Source organism: Anas acuta, chromosome 5 (genome assembly GCF_963932015.1).
Source record: "Anas acuta chromosome 5, bAnaAcu1.1, whole genome shotgun sequence".
Taxonomy (NCBI): domain Eukaryota; kingdom Metazoa; phylum Chordata; class Aves; order Anseriformes; family Anatidae; genus Anas; species Anas acuta.
The window spans coordinates 37,237,559-37,257,880 of NC_088983.1; the positions used below are offsets into that span (position 1 = coordinate 37,237,559).

Below are 20,322 nucleotides of genomic sequence, written 5' to 3' on the forward strand. Positions count from 1 at the left end.
GGGAAGCACTTTGGGACAGTGGGAAAATAAATTAGCTGTGCAATGGTGTTTAAAGCCTTATCATTAGTTTCAGAGCTAATTCTGCATTCAGATGAATGGGCGTAGCACACATTGCTGAGCTAGAACTTGTAGAGATAGGGAGGATCGCTCTCTGTTCCCATTCAGAAAGCTTTCGGCCAGCAGAGCTCTAACTTGCAGTCTTGGTGGCTTAGGTCTGGAGCAGAGATCTGCGGCTAGGGTAGGTACAATGGCAATATTAGCAGCAAACAAACCCCATGTTATCCAGGCCCCTGATTACCATTGCAACGGGGTGTTGGCTATATGCATCTTACGAGAAGAAGGCGGGGTGCTGCCTGGGCGTTTGTCCTGAATTTGTAACTCCTTCTCAGCTAGTTGTTTTATTTGTCTCTCACAGTCTCACAGCTGGCACAGCTGTCTTCCCCATCTGGAACTCCTGAAATTCAGGCACTGTGTTTTGCAACATTGCAAGGACCTGACTGCCATGTACCCATCAGTTATATTAAGGCTGTCCTCACAAGCATGCTGTGTGTTCTTGCATTATTCTAGGGAGCTCATGAAGGCTGCCCTGAGCATCCCTGGCTTTGGGCTGGGCTTCCTGCTTTGCAGGATTTATACGTTGTTCATTTAGCACAAAACACAATGAAGCACACACAAAAAAAAAAAAGTCCTGTGAGGACTGACATGGAGTGTGGAAAAAGATCTAACCAAAAAGGCGTAGGTCAAATTCTGGGCCTTGGCCGGGCCCCTTTAATTGCTGTCAGGTACCAGTGCCAGTTGACCTACTAAGCCCCTTGCCCCTTGCACTGTGGAGGGATAAGAGCGGGTGAAGCCCAGTAATAGTTTAACTATGAGATTAACTCCCTGCCAGTTCCACAACAGAGGACGAAAGGTGCTGACTCCAGGCGCTTCCACACGCCAGCCCACGCTCTCCCGCCACCCCTCACGCTGCTGGCCTGCCTTCCCCACCGCCTGAAACTGCAGCCTGACCCTCGGCAAGGACGGGAAACCTGAGCCCGCTGTGACTCTGCAGGCAGGTTTCTGGCAGAGCTTATGTGGTGCTTGCTCCCTAAAGGAGGGCCAAAGGAGGAGCAAGAGCCATCTTGCTCTCGATGCTTTAGACACCTCTCAATTTCCCTATGCCTGTAAGGTCCCACTGCTCCCCACAACCACACTCCATGGTAGGAAGAGATGCAGGGAGGGCCTGGAGAGGCCTAGGCACTCCGGTGCACGCCCTTCATGTTCCTGAGTCTGCTGAGGCCCTGGTCTCTCAAACCTTAAAGTCTATGGGGATTTGGCCATTCCTTTCAACACATGCAGAACCAGGCCCCCAGACCAGCCCAAAGCCCCCAGATATCAAAGAGGATCTTTCTGCAGGCTTCATTGTGGCAACGGGAGCCAGTTTTGCATGTGGCAAGGCAGAAGGCAGCTAAACTGCAGCTTAATTAGGATGACCTGCCACAAAGGTTCTGTTTAAAAGAAGAGAATATCAAGCATTTTACTTAAAAATGCACAGATTTGTACAGTGAACTCCAACCTTCCCTCCAGTATTGTGAACCTGATCACAGGCACATCCTGTCCGGGCCTGAGGAGCAGACAGACAGACAGACCTGCGTCAGAAAGTGGAACTGACTGATCTGACTCGCCCGCGCCGAGCTGAGGATGAGTGAAACCATCCGCCGTGCAGACAGTGTGGAAAGCAAGCGGAGGTGATAAGGAGCGGGGGTTTTCGTTGTTGTTGTTGTTCTTGATGCCGTGTGGGAGAGGAAAACGATATTGGTGAGGATTGTAAACAGCAATAGTTGCCACCAAATTGTGGTAATGTACGGCCCTGAATTTTCAGCCACCATTGGGCACCAAGTGCCTGTCACCTGAGTGCTTGCATTGAGGAAAGCTTGATTTTCCAACAAGCACCCAGTGCTCCAAAATAACCAGCATCACCTGCAAACATGGGCTCTGATCCTTATCTGCTGGCCATGTGCTGTGAGAGCCGTTTCCACCTGAGAAGCACTTTCCTTCCATTGCCTCACAGAGCCACGTTTCCTCTCTCAGTCATTCACACCAGGGCTGTGTGGGGCCAAGGTAACCCAGGACAGCAGCGAAGGGGGGACAGGCATGGGGACAACCCTGCCCAGCACGCAGATCATTTGCAGATCCTTGCGGCGTGGTGGGGTTGACCAACACCTCGGTACAGGGCGTGTGTGTGCGTGTGATGTGGTTGCGGAGCGCACGGTCACCGGTGTTCAGCTGCCTACCCGTGTTCTGCGAGTGGCCTTGCGTTAGTTTCAGGCGTAATAACATCATGATATCATAATAATATATCACACTGATGACACCAGCCCATGGAGCAAGCCACAGCAATCTGATCTCATTCTGCAAACGTTGAGATGAGCATTACTGCTTCTCAGGACAAGTGGGTGGCAGGTAGATGGAGCTGGCTCTGCCTACATTGCCAGCCCTGGGTGGGAACGTGACCTCCTGGGTTATGCTCGACTCCTCAGCTCCTGATCTGCCTCAGCTGCGGCCGGTGAGTCACTGCACCTATCTGAACTCACTTCTTCCATCTGTGAAATGGTGACAATAACATTTCCTCACCTTATGGGGGGAGGGAAGGGAGCGTGTGCAAGAATGAATAAATGTTTACAAAGCACCTTGTGAGCAGTGTGCCTCTGACGCTGCTGTTCAGAGGAACCGGCGCTAACGCTCTCCACATTGTTCCTTCCAGGCTGGGTTGCACCATGCAGCGAGGTGTCCTCAAGTAAACACTCCCCTCAGAGTCAACAGGCTTGAATGAGAGCAAATGAGATAATGCCTCAGGAGAGAAACAGAAGTGAAGTTACTCTCAGCGAAGACTCAGTGTGTTACCAGTAATTTCAATAAATTCCGTCAAAGGAACAGCAGAGTAACCTTTAAAAGAAAAAAGAATAAAGTAGAAAAACAAACGAGCTGTGACCATTTTTTTTTAAAGTGGTACCATGGTCTTAGGTTTCACTTCCCAAATGGGAAACAGAACAGAGAAGTGAATCCCCTTGAAATAAAAGTGAAGTTAATAACGGGACGCCTTTAGCTGCTCGCCACATCCTGTGTACGCTGATCGCTCTGTTTATAGCTGGCAGGAGCCCTTCTAGACACTTCTCTACCAATTTAACTCTTTGCTGAGCCCAGCTGCACTTCATCAGCAGCCAGGAAAAGTCCTCCCTGCCAGAGCCACGCTGCCGTCAGCACGGTCCCACACCCTCCCTGCCTGCACACGGGCACGCGGCTGCCAGCACGGCGCCGTCCCTCGCGTGGGCCAGGGTGCTCAGCCGCGGCCATGCGCACGGGTGGCTGTGGTAACCCCTCGGCATCCTGCTCACGTGTCCCATGGCGCTTGTTCATGCGCACACATGCTCTTCATAGGCTAGTGCTTTCTCCTGTACTGAAGAGAGATGGATAATCAAGCACTGCACCAACACGCTTGGCAAGCCGTATGCAGGGCAGCTGTGAGGCAGACTTATCCCACTGCACCGTCACTGCAACAGTTCTTCTTCCTGGGATGAACTTTGTGGCTGGGGGTTCAACTGCTTCAGGACACGTGGCTTGAACTGGCATATTTGTTCACATGCACAGCTCTTTTTATTGGCCTGGTTTATTCTGGACTCTGCTTTTGGTGCACTGCTGGCTCTTGCTGTTGCTTCTTGTTGTTCTGCATATGGCGTTGGAGGTGAATGTGGAACCCCCGTTCATTAACAGATTTGCTCTTTTGAACAGTTTCACCAGACAAGGTTTTGCCATCCACCACCCCCACACCTGCTCCTCAAAGGGTTTTCACTAGTTCAACAGCACTTAAAATTTCTGGTTTGCATTTTGGAGCAGCTGCATTAGCAACAGACACAGTCATATCCACCGCAGCATGAATCTGTGGGTTTTTGATCCATCAGTGATACTAAAGGTGACAGACTGGTCATCTTTGAGCCATGCATCCTGAACGCATCTGAATTTGGGAAGAACCACACAACTCCACCCAGCATCCTGTCACTGTACTGGTGGGTCAACTAACTGCAAACTTCAGAAACAACTGGTGGGTACAGTGTTTCAGCTCTAAGGGCTAGAGGTGCACACACTGGAGGGCAGTGAATTTGGGAGTTTATTATTATTATCTTTTAATATGCCTAACAATGGGAAACATGAATCATCTCTGTAGGCCTGAAGATTGCAATTGACCATCCACAGGCAAACTACAGCAAGAAACAAAGAAGGTAGTGGATGTGATGTTATTGCAGAGCGGTGCAAGTTGGAAGGACACTTTCATTGAGAAATTTTGTTTCCAGGTAATTTAAGTCCTGTCTGCTGGGCTGGCAGGGAGAATGGTCATGGCAGACATGAAGACACCAGTTACTGTAGAAATTATACCGTGTGGATGCTTGTCTGCTAAGAAATGCCAGTACTGTTGGCAGAACTTCCATTTCACAGGGGAGGTCAGGTAGCCATCGCAGAGCCCCAGCCTCCTGCTGCTGGGAATCACTGCTGGAAGTATTATCCATCTGGACTGGCACATGCAGCAGAGATGAAAGAGAAAACCTGACCTGCTTTTCTCTTGGAGCCCCCTGAGGGTGGTAACAGACCTCTGATTAAGCTCTAGATTAAGCTCTGCAGAGCTGTGGGCTGGGATTTTGACATTTCCCAAGTGGTACTAGGCGGCCAACATCCTCTTCTTTGCAGAACAGCTAATCCCAGACATTTAAGAGTTGGGTTCTGAAATATTGTCAGTATCCTAAACAATATCATTTAAAAAATTTGAAAACCAGTAACGTTGGATTCAGTATCTGTTTGTCTTTTGACTCTTCAGCCTTTGGGCTCAACTCTACAGAGCTTTCATGTTTTTCTCTGCAATAGCCAGCAGGAAAAGCGTGCTTTTAACTGAAAACTGATTCCCCTACAATCACATGATCTATGGAGCAGAGTCTTAAAGAACAAAAAAGTAGCAGCAAGAAGGAGCCGTAGCCAGTAATCGATGCTCCGTGTTTGTGCAACACACCTTATCCCCTTTCAGAAAGCAAAGGGTGAGCACAGAGGAAGCACCCTGCCATCGGCAACATCCAGGGCACTGTGCCACGGAACTGGGCATCACAGCATGCAGTGCTCAGAGGCAGCCCAGACACCAGGCCCAACGTCTCAGCCCTTGTGAGGAATATGATCAGTTTTTGATGACGAGGCCTTGCTTTCATTCCTCCACCAAAGGTCTGCCTCTCCATGGACACATGGGGTTGGGGGCAGAGAGACAGCCTGCTTGAAACATGACAGGCACCATCCAGCAAGCTATCTCCCCTCCCGGCCCCTCCATGGAGTGTGTGGCAAAGCTCCCACGTCTCTGAGGCTGCCACATGTAGCTGCGGGGCGTTTCTTCCTCTCCAGTTTCTCCACAAAGCTTTCTGTATCCAAGAAAGCTCGGAAACTCTGAAGCCACCCCAGGCTGTCTTCCCGCACGGAGGGCTTGGATGCCTTTGCTCTGTGTCACCTCTCAGCATTTGGTCCCCAAGCTTCGGTCTCGGAGGCTGTGCAGCTTTCTACTGACTTCACAAAAACAAACAAAGGCCTGGTAGCATGTAGGTCATTCTAGTGAATTATTTACAAACACACCCCCCTTCTGTTTCTTACTGCGTTGGGCTTGGTGTTACCACACCCTGCCAGGAACCGTGCTTGTCCCCAGCAGAGCCGTTCCTGCTCTGGGGCGGCCGGACCCCACCGCTGAGCAGGCTTTGGGTGCACGGGCTGGGCCTCGCCAGCCGCTGCCCCAGGCTGGACGTTGCCCACAAGGCAGCTGCATCCAGCCTCTGCAAAAGTGGGGCTCGGCAATCCAGCCGGAGCAGGTATGCTGCTACGGGTGGGTTGGCACGCCGGGCCAGGTTCAGGCCAGGTACCGGCTTATCGGCAGATCGCATCCCGTCTGGAAGGGTACTGCGAGGCAGGCTGTTGGCAAAGCACTCAGTTCCCTTGCAACTATTTTTAAAAGCACCTTTACACCTTTCTTTTCCCCTTGTATGACACAAATAAAATGCAAGCATCAGCCGGTTATTACCAAAGCAAATCATTGCTCTGTAGCCCTCTGTTTCGCTGTTGCAAGTGAAATCATATCTATCCCCCTTCATGAGAAAGAGCCCCCTACCCAGCTCTGCCTTTGATCCTGTTGCTGTTCGTCCATGCTGCCTTTGGTGGGCTTTTGATCTGCCTCAGCAGGGCTGTTCTTAGGGAGCTGCTTTAGGTCCTGCTGCTATGGCCGTTCAAAGCAGGCAGGCTGACAGGGACTGCGATGTGCGACCAGGCTATGAGATGACTATTCATCATGCTGATCCAGGCCCCAGATCGTTTCTGAGCAACTCCTGAACAGTCTTGGCCCATGCCACTGCTGACCCCTACGAGCTAACTTCTAATTCAGAACAAGAGGCTTGCCCAATTTCATCTGAAATGGCTTGTTTTGGCTTCTGTGTAAGCTGAACTTTCTCCGTCATTGTGGTTTGGTTTCCTAGTTTAGTTAGAAGCTTCTGGAGTGTCTCCCAGCTCTGTCTAACTATGCCTGAATTTACAATAAATAATGCTCCACTGGTAGCTAATGTTGTTGCCTTGTTAGTCCTCTTCCCCCATTTGTGTTTTGAAACAGTACTAGGAGGGCTGCCTTCATCCCCACCACACGTGGCCCCACCACCCCCTCCCCAGCAAGCTTTTCTTACCCTGCTGGCCACTTACTTCTCATGGATTCCCCCCCTCCCATCAGCTCTGACCCACTTTTAATCCATGACAGGACATTTCATCCCATGGCTGCCAAGTGTATTTCACTCTTGGAAGAGCCTTTATCAAAAACCCCTTTGAAAGCCTGTGTTTACAATGGTCCCTACTTCTTTCTGACCAGCTTTTTCAGAAACCCAAAGAAGTCAACTGACTAGAGGGGCATGATTTAGACTCACAAAAAATGAGTTCATTTATTATCACCGTATCCTTCCCACTTACTTTGGATGCTGCTTTTGCTCAGCAGTTCTGTTTTTCCCGTTCCTGTTTTGCTCCCCCACAGGGCAGAGTTCAGACATGGGGCAGTTTCTGGGACTTGCCTTCGCTCCTGCTGCAGCCCCCACTGCTGCCTCCCATCCCAGCACACGCCAGCTTGGAGCCAGACGCTTTGCACAACCTCTTGTCCATGCACTGCTCCTTCCTCTGCGGTCTCTGTTTGCCCAGAAGCCCTGTTATGCTCAGTCCAGCCTTTCTAAAAAATGCAGCTGCTCCCTGGTGGGGGGCAGGAGTGCGGGCGCCAGGGCTCTTCCCTTCCCACAGTGGGGAGCAGCAGCGGGGCTGGTGATGGAGATGAGGGATGCTGGACCCATGGCTGTGCCAACATGCATTGTGTCTTTGGGAAAAAACTCATGTAGTTCGTAGGGCCAGGCAGAGCAAAACCCCATCACCAGAATGGGTGGCTATGGGGGGAGCACAGGTCTCAGAAGTGGAAGGGTCAGGGTGTCCCCGGGATGGAGGTGGGTTGATTGGGTCAGTGCAATTGCCTGAGCTAAAAGCCAGGCACTGCACATATGGATCGGGGTCTAGAGGTAGTTTGGCTTCCCAACCTACCTGCGAAATGCTACAAAGGGCTCTGAGAGGCTCCCAAAAGCACTGTGGGAGCACCAGAGGCTGCGCAGGAGGTTTCTTGCACCATCTGCAGGAGACCGCAACGGGAATTTCACCGCTGGCTTCCGGAGGAGCAGAGCTGGGCAAGCACATGATACCTCCAAAATCCAAGTTCAAATGTATAAATTTACCATATCTAACACCTCCCTGAAATCCAAACAGACTCGATTACATTCTCTCTCATTCTCTTAATGAATCAGTAATTATATTGAAGAACACTATTATTTGTTTGGCATGACCTATATAAACCCGACCTGTGGAGTGCATAGTTGGTGCAGTGCCAGTGCTCTGTGCCCTGTGTATTATTACCTTATAAACATAACCATTGTTTGAATTTCAGATCAAAACAAACCGAGCCACGTTGCTTGTCAGTTATTAGATATCTTTTTCCCAAATGCTCACCCAGACCGTATTACAATAACAATAATTATTATTACATACTTCCTTATTATATGTTTGTGCAGAGGTAGCACATTTGCCTTTTTCCCACACATTAGTAGCTTCTCCTGACTCTTATGATTCACTCCTGCTTATTTCTCAACGTCCATGAGCACTCTTTGCACTCCCAGCTGCATTTCGTCAAGACCTGCAGATTTACACAGAGATTCCCCATCCCGCATTGCACCAGTCCACAAAGGTTGCAACCGGTGCTGGGGCTTTGCTCCGTGAGGGAATATACAAACACGTAGCAAGACATGGACCCTGCCCCCAAGAGCTTTATAAATATTTAACTTGGTCTGATAACGTGATAGGGGCTGATAATGTGATTTGGACACACTAAGACCCAGCCCTGCTTGGTATGGACATGGAGCCTCTGAGGGAAATTTGATGGGGGGTCTCAGACAGTGCACAGCAATGGTGCCTGCTTCCCTGAGCCACTGCTGTGGCCAGGCTGCGGGGTGGGATCCGCTTTCCTGAACTTGGGGCGTCCCAAAATTAGTTGTCAAGTTCTGAGCAAGTTGCCCATCTGCCTTTACAGTCGCAGAAGAGAAGTGGGCACTCAGCTCCAGAGTGAGTCAGCCCTTCTCAAGATAAATGCTGAAGATAGTCGAGGTGAATCACACACTAGAGGTGCCTATTTGTCTCCATTGACTATGCAAGAAGCCTGTCCGACTAATTAGGTTTAGACACCTAACTTTTAGGCACCTAAACTTGGGAGAGAGGAAACCCAGCCTCATGGAGGTTCTTTGTTCCAGGCGGGACAAAGGAGACAATGGGAGGCTCCCTGGAAATGCCCTCCCAGATGTGGGTCTGACCAAAGCCCTGTGGACGAATCTGCAGCGCCTGGCCTCTTCTGCGTCTTCGTGCAGCTCCTGGGGGCACGGCCGGGTGCTCCAGCAGTACCCAGCTGGCAGAGATGAAAGCACGTTCCCCGCTGTGGTCTGGATGAGGCAACGGTCTTGTGGGAAAAGATGTAATAGTGGAACCGAAGGCGGTATCGTAATGTGTTCACAGAAGTCAGGAGGAGCAAAAATGAGAAAAAAAGAAAAGGAGGCTTAACCCTTGATTCCTGCCTGGTACTAAAAGTATGTTTTGATGGGATGGGATGGGATGGGATAGGCAGGGAAGTAAGCTGCCTCACTGATGCAAATATCTCACTGAGCTGTGAAATGTGTGGAGTACAACCACTGTGTTTGAAAACAAGGCTGTGACAAGTTCCACCGTGAAGGGGCAAAGTGGAATTTTTCAGAGGTTTATAGCCAGGCCGATTGGAGGTGAACTGCTGCCAGCACAGCAAGCAGCACGTTTAGACACCAGCACTGCATGGCTGACAAAGGTGAGATCTCGAAGAGGTTTTGACCTTCTCCTTAAAATAAATAAATTATAATGTGAAAGCATTTAGTCCTAGCACATTCTTTCAGGGGAGACAATATCATGGAAACATTCCACCAGTTGATGTCTGCTGAATAAATCAGCAGCCAGCTCCAGCTGGAAACTGGCATGGGCAATCAGGAGTGGCTGTGCTGCTGCATTATCGCGCTGGTGCGTACAGGCTTGCAAGCGTGCAAGCAGGGTTTGAAAACAATCCTGAAGTTGTGCTGTTTGCTGCGATCTACACCTTCCCATTTCCAGGTTTGCTTCTGCTTCATGCACTAACCACCCTATTGATACAAAGGGCAATTGCCGGTTCGACTTGCAGCAGGTGTGGGCTGCTTTTTTTCCCCCGGACACTGCCAGCAGCCTCTCTCAAGCTTCCGGCACTCCCCTTGATCTGAACGCCAAAGCGCTGGGAGAGAGCCGGTGTCTCTGCCCCAGCAGGCCGGGCCTGCAGACAAGGCGGGGCTGCAGCGCGCTGCAGGATGCTGTGTGCCACCACCAGCCCCACAGCTGGGACTCGGGGGGCAGTGGGACGGGGGCTGACGCCAGCACCTTCACCAGCCACCACCAGGCAGCACCCATCTGGATCATGCTCTTTTCTCCCACCCCTCAAAACTGCCTTCTTCTGCACCCATCTGCGCCCCAGCCCCATGGAGCTTGGCACCAGCCTGGCTGCAGCCGCAGGGCCCCGAGGTGGTCGTGGCAGGCAGCAAAACACCAGCATGGGCTTGCTGTGCATTAACCACATTAGTATTTCCACTGGAAATTACAGCTCGGATCCATTAAGTTCAGCCAATTTCCTTACCCTGCATCTGCTGAGAGGACACCTTTGCTTTTTCCCCTGCAGTACCTTGTCAGTGCCACCAGCGCTAAACTCGTGACCCTTCCTCAGGAGGCCACACACTACATCCACCTCCCGCCTTTTCCTCCCTTCACACCCAAACAGTAGCCCAGTATCTGAGCCACTGAGGAAGAGAAAGCCCTCCTGACGAACAACCAAATCAGATCCAAACCCCACTACTAATTAGCAAAGAAGTCCTGTAATTGAGCTCATCCTGGACGGTCCTTAAGTCATTCACACGTGTAAAGTCGGGAGGATTAAGGGCTCATAATATTTGCCTGGCGCTGCTGCTACCAATTCCAGCAAAAATAATGGAGCTAGCTTCTTGGGTTTCACGCCACCACAAAACACACACATGCACAAACTCCCTCTTTTACGGATGTTTACAAACGCGAGCAGCCAGGAGTCTCGCTCGGGTTGCTTCCCACCACCCTAGCACACTTGCCTGTATCTCTGCGCGTCTGCTGTCCCACCGGGGAGCTGGTTGTGTCCCCTCTGCTTGGCAGCAGGAGGAGGCCACGCTGCCCCAGGTGCCGGCAGCCCTGGCAGAGGGCGTCCCTACACCCTGTGGTTTCCAGCTCTGGCCATTCACACCTCCCAGTGGCAACCCGGAGATGTTCCACAGGCGGAGCACAAGGCTAAAATAAAAGGAAGGATTAAAAAGTTAGGGGCAGGCGACAAAGGGCAGGCGCAGAATAGCCACGCTGACATCCGCCTACTCCACCTTAAGGGCCACATCGTCTGCAAGGTGCCTGGAGTTGACACAGCCTGCGGGCAGCAGAAGAAAGGCACTGCTGCACCTCCACCTCCAGAGGCACGGCCAACAAAAATAGCACCTGACCCACAAGATACGAACAGCCACTGCACAGGGCTTCGGCTCCTCTTGCACCCCCAGCAGAAATAAGGGTGGGAGGTTTGTCCTGCCCCTAGCTGCCCCGCACTGGAGGAACACGTCTGTGGTATAAGATACACCCACATACCCCTGGCCCCCACAGCCGAGGGGAAACCCCTTACCCCTACAAAACTCCCTTTCTGTGCCATGGAAGCACTTCCCTTTCCTAGCTTGAGACCCTGGAAAGAGGCCAAGGTGGGAACAAACCAAACCAAACCAAGCCTTGTTTTCAACCATTCTGACTTTTCTGTACTTGTGCTGTTTTTCAGTAACCCCTGCTCGGCTCAGACCCCCAAAATTCCTACTGGTGTGTGGCTCCAGGTGAAGGCATGTGGAGGCACCTCAAGGCAGCGATATTCTCCTGTAGCTACGGGAGCCGTACCATCACCAGACGGACCTGTGACAAAGCTGGCGCTTGCGTTCAGTTTATATGTGGTGCCCCATGTAACCTCTTATTACCCCGAGGGGGAGTTCAGCTGAGTGAAGAGCACAGCCACCCCGTGGGACTCTTCTCCAGCTTCTCGCAGAGGCCAGAACGGGAAGCTGAGCCCAGTGGCCCAGGCACGAGACAGCGCTGACCTCTACTTCCCAGTGTGGAGCTCCTCCTGCCCGGCCTGGACACCTCCACACTGTGCCGTGAGAACCACGCGTGCGAGGCCCACCTCCAGCCAGCACAGTGTACGCAGCTCCACCTGCACGGTGGGAGCGTTGGCTGCCCCAGTGAGGCCTCCCGCTGATGTCCGCAGGCCCACGAAAAGCAGGAGATGACAGGAAAAGGTCTGGCTGGCTGCAGCAGCCCTGTGAGCTGCTGGGAGGTAAAGCGGCTCGGTGTGTGGGAGTAAGGGTTCGGGTCAGCCCCTGCCAGCTCCTCAGGGGCTCCTGCAAGGCTCCTCACACAACCCATGCTCCAGAGGAGTCCATTAGGGTTTGATGGAGTACAGGGCGCAAGGACAGGCCAGGACTATGTAAAAATAACTGTACTGGGTCAGATCAAGAGTCTGTTTTAGCCTTCCTCTTACCGCCAGAATCAGTCAATACTCAGGGGAAAGTGCAGGGGGATGACAGAGCAGTACTTCACTGGGCATTGTCCAGCGACACACAGTTCAGGTCTGCCTTTGGCTTTAGTAAACCTCCAGGGACTTTTCCTCCATAAATTTGTCAAATTGCTTTTTTGACCCCGTTTATACTTTTGACCTCCACAGCATCATGTGCCAATGAGCCCACAGCTTCGTGCACGCGCGATTTGAAGAAGTACTTCTTTAAACCTCCCGGCTTGTCGTTTCATTTGCAGTCCCCTAGTCTGTTCCCCATTTTCAGGCCGTTCTGGCGTATGCCAGCTCCAATTTTGGAAAGCAGTTTATAACTGCTCGGCTGGATGCGTGCATGGACCAGGACCCTTATCTGTGTCTATTCTGAGACAAGTTTAGCATCTGCCTGCACCAGAACTGGGGAGCGAGAATGCTACAGATGCTGCTCCTGTGCTGAAGAGGGACTTGGGACGGGCTCAGAAGCCCTGGACATTTACTGCCGTTCCCTGAGCCCAGCAGTAGTGTCCCAGCTGGAACATGCCCCACACAGGGTGGCTAATGAGCATGGCATGCATTCATTCACTTTTTCAGTAACCTCCTTTAATAATTTACTTTCATTTATTCATTTACCTATCTTTATTCATTTCCATCTATCAAAGTTCTTGCAGGGCTCTGGCAGAAGGTGCAAGGCTCTGATTTTTCATTCCTCCAGTCGGTGTGAATTCATGCCCACACAAATTCCCACTTTGGCCTGGAGGGCTCTGACTTTTAGCCACGAGGTGGGGCGAGCAGCTAAATTCCTGCTCTGAGCATGTGCGCGCTGAATGCAAAGCAGACCACCACGGAGTCAGGTTTTGACAAGCTAAATCACTGGAAAAAATTCCTTCTCGGCTTCGGCGTTCGCTGCTCGATGCGTGGAAATGCGCGACCTCAAACCCCAAGTTTCCAAAACATACGCACGCGTGGGGCGAGCGAATATGCACATTTCAGCACAAGAGGGAGCAGGGAGGAAGCCGAGAAAAAGAAAAAAACAAAAACGGCTCAGAGCAACTCAGTAGTGAAATAGTTATCTCGGCCGGCTTTCTCGGTAACTCTTGGAAAGTCCCCGAAATGACGTTTCTAACCTAACAATTAAAATGGGTTTAATTATAGAGAGGCTCGGAGCCCTGGGAACAAGCACCATCTACAGAATCAGTAAACAACTGCAGAAAATAATAGACTGGTCTCTCCCCTGGTTACTCCTTGCTTCTGGCCAAGGCGAAAGAAAAGAAACTAGAAAGAGAAGGAAATTCGAGGAACCTGATTGCTCTCCCTAAGTAAATAATAAAAAAAAAAAAAAAAAAAGGAAAGAAAGAAAGAAAGAAAGGACTCTGGCATAGCCAGAGCCCGTGGGCGTTCCTCTCCTTGGTTGTTTTGGCCGTTCTCGAAGAGCGAAGGAGGGGAAAAAGCTCAGCCGCCAGTTCAAAGTCCGGCTCCCGAGACTCTAAAGCAAACAGCGGAGGAAGCGGATGAGTTGCTTCAAGTCCTCAAGGCGCTGGCCGCTGGGTCCCTGCGGGGGCCGGGAGGGACCCGCGGCAGGGGGACCCCGGCAAGGGGCCCCTCGCCCCCCCAGCCCCTCGGCCGCCTCGGAGGGCAGCCGCCGCGGCGCTGAGGCAGCCTGCTATCAGGAAGCCTTGAGACGTTTGGCTTTTTTTACACCGAAACTACCCCCGTCCTCCTCCCCCCCCCTCACCCCCCCGCCGTATCAATATCGGTATGAATCACACTGTGCCGACTGAAATCTGGAACAGATTACTTGCTCAGAGACACAGTCTTTTTTTTTTTTTTCAGTTTTACAACTCAAAGAGGGGACTGGCAGGAGAGCGCATACGGGGAGAAGAGAGGCAGAGCGCACCGAGCACCCTTCTAAAACCGCCTTTTAGCAACTTCGGGAAGGCGGCTGCGAGCTCGCTCCCCGCGCAGAGCCGGGCACAAAGCGAGCCCGGGGCTGCCGGGGGCCCCCAGCTGCAGGGGCGGGCGCCGCGGGATTTGCGCGGCTTTTGCGCGGGGCCGCGCGTTGCACTTGCACGCGCACACACACACGCGCACACACACACGCGGGCACGCGCACACACGCGCGCAGCAGCCGCGCACAGCCGCGTCCGGGGCGGGGAGGGGAGCGCTGCCCGCAGGGGCTGTTCTGGAAGGGACGCGCTCTTTTTTTTTTTCCTTTTCTTTTTTTTTTTTTTTTTCCCCTCCCTTCCCCCCCCCCCAGCTTCTTCCCCCCCCTCCCTCCCCCGAGAAGTTTTTTTTTTTTTTTTTTTCTGGGCCTGCCCGCCCGGGTGATTCAGACGCGGTGTCAATCACCCTGCCCTCCTCCTCCTCCTCCCCTTCCTCCCGCCGCCGGCTCCTCCTCCCGGGGTAAGTCGGAAAACTTTATAAGTTGAGCTTTTTGCCCGAGCCCGCTGGAAGCGGCGAGCGGGCGCGGCGGGCTGGTGGCGGCAGCGGAGGCAGCGCTAGCAGCAGCGGGGGGAGGCAGCGCTGGAGGCTGCGAGCTGGAGGCTGCGCCTTACCCACACCGCGACTCCTTCCACTTGCCTGCCGCCGCCCCTGCCGCTTCCCCCCTCGCTCGCCGAAGATGTCCACAGCCCTGGTGTCGCCCACCATCTTCGACCTGAGCGAAGTTTTATGCAAGGTAAACGCGCCGGCTGGCCGCGCTCCGGGTTGGCGCCTGCAGGGGCTCTCTGCGCTTTTTTTTTTTTTTTTTTGCTTTACTTTTTATCCTTTTTTTTTTTTTTTTTTTTTTTTTTGCGTTTTCCTCCTTACTTTCCTCGGCCGGGCGGGGCTCAGCCCGGGCCCCTCTCCCTGCTCCCCGCTTCGGGGCCGGGCAGGGCAGGGCCGGGGCCGGGCGGGGGCCGAGCTGCTGCCGCCGCCGCCCGCTGCAGCGTGCCCGGGCGGGGAGCAGCGAGCAGGGCTGGGAGCAGCCCGAGCTCTCGGCGCCTTCCCCCCGGGGGGCTCCTCCCGCAGCAGCCGCCCCCCCGGTGGTCGTAGGGGCGGCTCGGGGCTTGCTTTGCTCTTAGCAGGCGGGCGGGACGTGCAGGAGGGCTGTGCTGTGCTGTGCCGTGCCGTGCCGTGCTGTGCCGCCGAGGCTGAGCCCTCCGAGGGCTCCCGGCGTCGCCTCCCGTCTGGGGAGAGTTGCGTTGAGGCGGTGGCAGTGACCGGTGCTTGCTTTCTGCCCGCAGAGCAACAAGATGCTGAATTACAGCCCCTCGGGTGTCAGCGGGTGCCTGCTGGACAGGAAGGCGGTGGGCACCCCGGCCGGCGGGGGTTTCCCTAGGAGGCACTCTGTCACCCTGCCCAACTCCAAGTTCCACCAGAACCAGCTCCTCAGCAGCCTGAAAGGGGAGCCCGCGCCCATGCTGGGCCCCCGGGAAAGCCGCTTTCGGGACCGCTCCTTCTCCGAGGGCGGCGAGCGCCTGCTGCAGCAGAAGCAGCCCGGGGGCCAGGTCAACTCCAGCCGCTACAAGACGGAGCTGTGCCGCCCCTTCGAGGAGAACGGCGCCTGCAAGTACGGCGACAAGTGCCAGTTCGCCCACGGCATCCACGAGCTGCGCAGCCTCACCCGCCACCCCAAGTACAAGACCGAGCTCTGCCGCACCTTCCACACCATCGGCTTCTGCCCCTACGGGCCGCGCTGCCACTTCATCCACAACGCCGAGGAGCGCCGTGCCGTGGCGGGCGGCCGGGAGCCCGCCGTCACTGACAGACCCCGCCTTCAGCACAGCTTCAGCTTCGCAGGCTTCCCCAGCACTGCTGCCAGCGGGCTGCTGGACAGCCCCACTTCCATCACCCCGCCGCCCATGCTGAGCGCCGACGACCTGCTGGGCTCCCCCACCCTGCCTGACTGCGCCAGCAACCCCTTCACCTTCTCCAGCCAGGAGCTGGTCAGTCTCTTCGCCCCCAGCATGGGGGTGCAGGTGCCCAGCGGGAGCTCCCCCACCACGTTCTTGTTCAGGCCCATGTCCGAGTCCCCCAACTTGTTTGACTCGCCGCCCAGTCCTCAGGACTCCCTCTCTGACCAGGAGGGCTATCTGAGCAGCTCCAGCAGCAGCCACAGCGGCTCAGATTCCCCTATCCTGGACACCTCAAGACGTCTTCCCATCTTCAGCAGACTCTCCATCTCCGACGACTAATCTGGGGTTTCCTCTTGCTCCCCCCCACCTCTATTACGATGTTAAGCTGAACTCCCCCGGCCCCGTAGTCGGAGCTGGATGTTAACGTGTCCACCTGCCTGTCGTAGACCCACTGGCTTAAACCTTAAGTGCCAAATTTACGATGAAAAGCAATAACGTTTACAAAAATTAGTGCCTTTTAATGCTTTCACTGTGACTGTATTACCTCTCCAGCTGCAGAGGGCACCAGCAGCTCTGTGCACTTCCAGATGTGCAGGAAATGTCCGGATCCAGCTCCCTCCACTGGCTGCATACTGCATCGCCCTCTCCCAGTCCCTTCCCGACTGGCCAGCTCCCGCTAGGCTGCAGGCACGTGGGCAGGCGTTAACATCCAGCGCGCTCTCCCCCCTTACAGACTCATCTTGCCTGGATCCACTCAGGTCTGCGGGAAGACAAGCTGAGAACGGACAAAGATTGTAACACGAGTGGGACTTCGACTGGGAGGAAAACGAGCAAATGAAAAAAAAAAAAAACAAAATGAAAAAAAAAAGAGATGGGACTATGAGAGACTCGATTTTGGTGCTAAAAGTTTCCCCGTGTATTCATGTGACATCTTAAAAACAAATAAAGAAATAGAGGGGGTGGGGCTGACGGAAGTCATTCCACACACACAAGTTTGTGTAAACAAAGTTCCAGTAGACATAGCTTTAATGGTTTTTGCTCTAGAGTACTTTAGACCTATCTTAGAGCACTCACGCCAAGCTTTTTATTATTTTTTTTTCTGGGTTTTTAATTTTGTATAACTTCAGAAATTGGAGAGCAAATTTTGCTTGTCACTGCACAACAATATAAAAAAGCTTATTTAACTTATCAAAACGTATTTATTGCCGAAACCTATGCTTTTTTGTTAATTTTGTTCATATTTATCGGGATGATGAATCCATAGAATATATTCTTTTATGTTTAAATTATGATCTTCCATATTAATCTTAAGATTGTGAAGTGTCTTTTCCTTTTTTTTTCCCCACAGTTTAATATATTATACTACAATGACATTTTTTTGTAACTTTACACTTTTTTGGTTATTTTATTTTAAAAAATGAAAAATTAATTTAAAAAAAATGCAAAAACTGTGTTTGGATTATTTATTTTAGAATTCCCTTCCTCCCCCCCTTTTTTTTTTTGTGTTGGACTGCAAATTGAGTTCATGTGCTTCTTTGCCTTTCCTCTTCTCTTCCCCTCCCCTGGGTCTTGCCTATGTGGGCTTTAGAATGTACATACCTGAGCTCTGTTGCGAGACAGCGTGGGAGGAAGACCTTTTTCTTCCTCTTTCTGTATAGTTTCTTCAAGGAGAAAAGCCTTGGGCTCAAAGTGCCTATCTGAAGACATTCCAAATACAGTTTGTCTTTGCGTTTTCTGTATTCCAAGTTTGGAGTTTTCCTTGCCGAGGTGAACGGGACTGGCACAAAGAGAATAATGAATGTAATTTTTTTCCCCTGTTACTGTTCACTACATTGCTTTTTCTTCCTCTTTGTGTGAGTTTATTTAAAAGAGAATCTCTTTTGTAACGACTGTTTGCAGTTTAAATCAATAAACCCCAAGTTTTTTCAAGAAACTGACAAGTGAAGCTGGTTTTACTTGCAAAAATCGAGGCGCTGGTTTTAGAGAACCACTCAAATGCAGCTACTTCTCTCCTTTTCACCCCTGCGACGCCCACCACGTGCTCAGGCACCCTTTGCACCTCACTGATGGAGCTGGTCGGCCCCATCAAGCGCATGGGTGTGCAGGTCAATGTCAGTGAGCACCTGGTGTGGCTTGTCCCATGGCCTCTAACCCTCTCTGTCTCTTAGGGAATCCTCCCCCCATCCTGAGTTGCTCAGTCAGTTCTGCAAACTTCTTTTTGGTTGGTGTGGCTCAAACTTTGGACTGGCTTTTGTTCCTGCTGTGAGGAGCAGCCCCTTTCCCCTGGAGGACAGCCTGTGCTGTCCTGTGAGAGGTTCTAGGGCGATGCTGAACTGTGAATTTACCAAACATCAGGCCCAGCTTGTTAGTGGTGTTGGGCCTTTGTGGCAGAGTGGCTGTCTGGCATTTTGCAAGGGGGAAGGATGTGGGCCCCCAGCAAAGTCTCAGTGTGTGTACGAGTGATCCTGCAGTGGCACTCAGGGCCCCATAGCTGCTGGAACATCGGTCACCAATCCCAGAAACATCCCAGAAAACAATCCCTGAAACCTGTGTTTTTATTTAGGGACACTACTTTGCCAGTGCTGCTCACAGTGCCCTTCTTGTTTTCTTCACCTTTGAGCTTTCCTCTGGAGAAAGCTTGGTGCTCTTCATCTGAAGCTGTTCCAGCTCTCTTCCAAATCAGGGGTGGAATATTGCCGCCGATCCACGGCTTGCTCAGTTGTCTTGACATGCCTCAACGTTAAGGAGAGACGTTTCCTAATTCAAGTTGGAAAAGTTCCTGCAAAACAAAAGCTGCAGGATACCTCAAGGCTTACACCGACATACCTTCCCTGCTGCTGGCTTTGTGCAACGCTCTTTCTTGTGTGGTCTGGCAATAAAGGCGAGTTAGGTGGAGGAAAGATGGTGGAAGAAGAGCGTGGCTGGTAGGAGCTGGTTCCCATGAGCAGTACAAAAGCTGCACGGGGAGTTTTCTTGGCAGATGCTGATGTAACTAGCGCACAGCATGCAAGAGAAGAGCCTTGGGCACAGCCCCGGTGCTGCTCAGCGGTCTCCATATACCTCCTGCGAGTGAAAGCAGCCAGGCCTCACGTGAGAGATGTGCCCCTGCCTGGAAGACCCGTGCCCAGCTGCAGCAAGTGCCCGGGCCTGCCTCCTTCCCAGCTGCTGGGAGCAGAGCCGTCAGCCCCTGACGAGCCAGGCATATCTGATCTGGAGAGGATCCCACGCCTGTCATGGGTGTGCATGTGGGGCTTGAAACTGTTCGCTTCCTCTTTGGACTTTCTGTGCAGCTCTTCAAACAAATAGTCTTTGCCCAGTTAATAATTTATGAAGAAAATAGCTGTATTAGTCTCGGGGTGCTATTGGTAAGACAAGCAACTGGGAAGCTGTGCTGAAAGTAGGTCTTTGCTCATGGTACTTGTATACTTCCCTTGTCTTTCTAGGGCACTGGTTCTGGGATGCCAGCACTGTTTTTCTTCTATGAGCTTATCAATGATAAATGCTCTGTCACTTGATGTTTTGCTTTTTGAAACTAACCTTGAGCTAGGCCACATGGGGAACAGAGAAGAGCTGAGCAGGCAGTATCAGAAGTTTACTTTCTGTAATAGTTTATAAGAGAGAGTGTGTACATGAGAGCCTCCAGCAACGTGGGGATTTGCCTGATCATTGGCATTCATTGTGGCTTGGGTATATGGCAGCAGCTAGTCCGGGTGTGCTGTGGATAAGTTGTCCGTGCTATTTCTCCTAAGGTTAGCAAGTTTCCCCTAGCAGTTGGCCGTGTGTTTGTAATACCCTATCCAAGGCTCGGAAGAGTAAACAGCTTTTCCTGGAAGGGTGGTTTCAAGGGGCACATTCCTCTGACTTGAGGGCTCGTCCATGCTCTGGCTCATTCATTTATTGCACAGGACTCTCAGAGTGGCCAGGATGAAGGGGCTGGCCCGTGTGCTGGCACAGTTGGTCCTGGAGTGCCTGGTGTCCGAGGGCAGAGAGAAGCACCCATGAGGATGAGATACCTGTTATCCCACATGCGGTGGCACGGCAGTGGGTGCCTTGGTGTACTTTTCAGGTTGCACTTACAGCTCTTACTGCAGGACAGGGGGATCCTGCAGTGGCTCTGGCTGGCTGCTCATGTGCTTCATGGATGCTCCCTGTGTTCTCCTGGTGAGAAACTTGGGTCCATGCCTTCAGGCTGCAGGCATTAGCTATTATTTTTTTGGCCTTGGAGTCAGGTGACTCTAGAGC

The 20,322-nt window shown here is 52.4% G+C and overlaps 1 protein-coding gene and 2 long non-coding RNA genes across 4 annotated transcripts; 2 read left to right on the forward strand and 1 right to left on the reverse strand.

Moving 5' to 3' along the window:
- The first annotated feature begins 337 nt into the window (after positions 1 to 337).
- Positions 338 to 3,700, forward strand: LOC137857537 (uncharacterized). The gene is made up of 2 exons (XR_011097126.1): positions 338 to 2,545; positions 2,744 to 3,700. It is a non-coding gene; the product is annotated as an uncharacterized lncRNA (long non-coding RNA).
- A 4,329-nt stretch (positions 3,701 to 8,029) lies between these two features.
- On the reverse strand, positions 8,030 to 14,124 carry LOC137857538 (uncharacterized). 2 transcript variants are annotated; one of them, XR_011097128.1, is made up of 3 exons: positions 11,525 to 14,124; positions 10,773 to 10,965; positions 8,030 to 9,067 (listed from the first exon to the last, which is right to left on the reverse strand). It is a non-coding gene; the product is annotated as an uncharacterized lncRNA (long non-coding RNA). The 2 variants fall into 2 exon arrangements; XR_011097127.1 differs by having other exon boundaries at positions 8,030 to 10,965.
- Positions 14,125 to 14,691: 567 nt separating this feature from the next.
- Positions 14,692 to 18,013, forward strand: ZFP36L1 (ZFP36 ring finger protein like 1). Its single transcript, XM_068684182.1, has 2 exons — positions 14,692 to 14,921; positions 15,469 to 18,013. Exons 1-2 carry the CDS (start codon positions 14,865 to 14,867, stop codon positions 16,417 to 16,419), a joined length of 1,008 nt encoding a protein of 335 aa, XP_068540283.1. The 5' UTR covers positions 14,692 to 14,864; the 3' UTR covers positions 16,420 to 18,013.
- The last annotated feature ends 2,309 nt before the right edge of the window (positions 18,014 to 20,322 follow it).

Excerpts from the sequence above, each read along its gene's own strand:
- ZFP36L1 (XM_068684182.1), top strand. The coding sequence starts at position 14,865 with ATGTCCACAGCCCTGGTGTCGCCCACCATCTTCGACCTGAGCGAAGTT. Across the intron at positions 14,922-15,468 it reads TGAGCGAAGTTTTATGCAAG|AGCAACAAGATGCTGAATTA; the intron begins GTAAACGCGCCG and ends TTCTGCCCGCAG.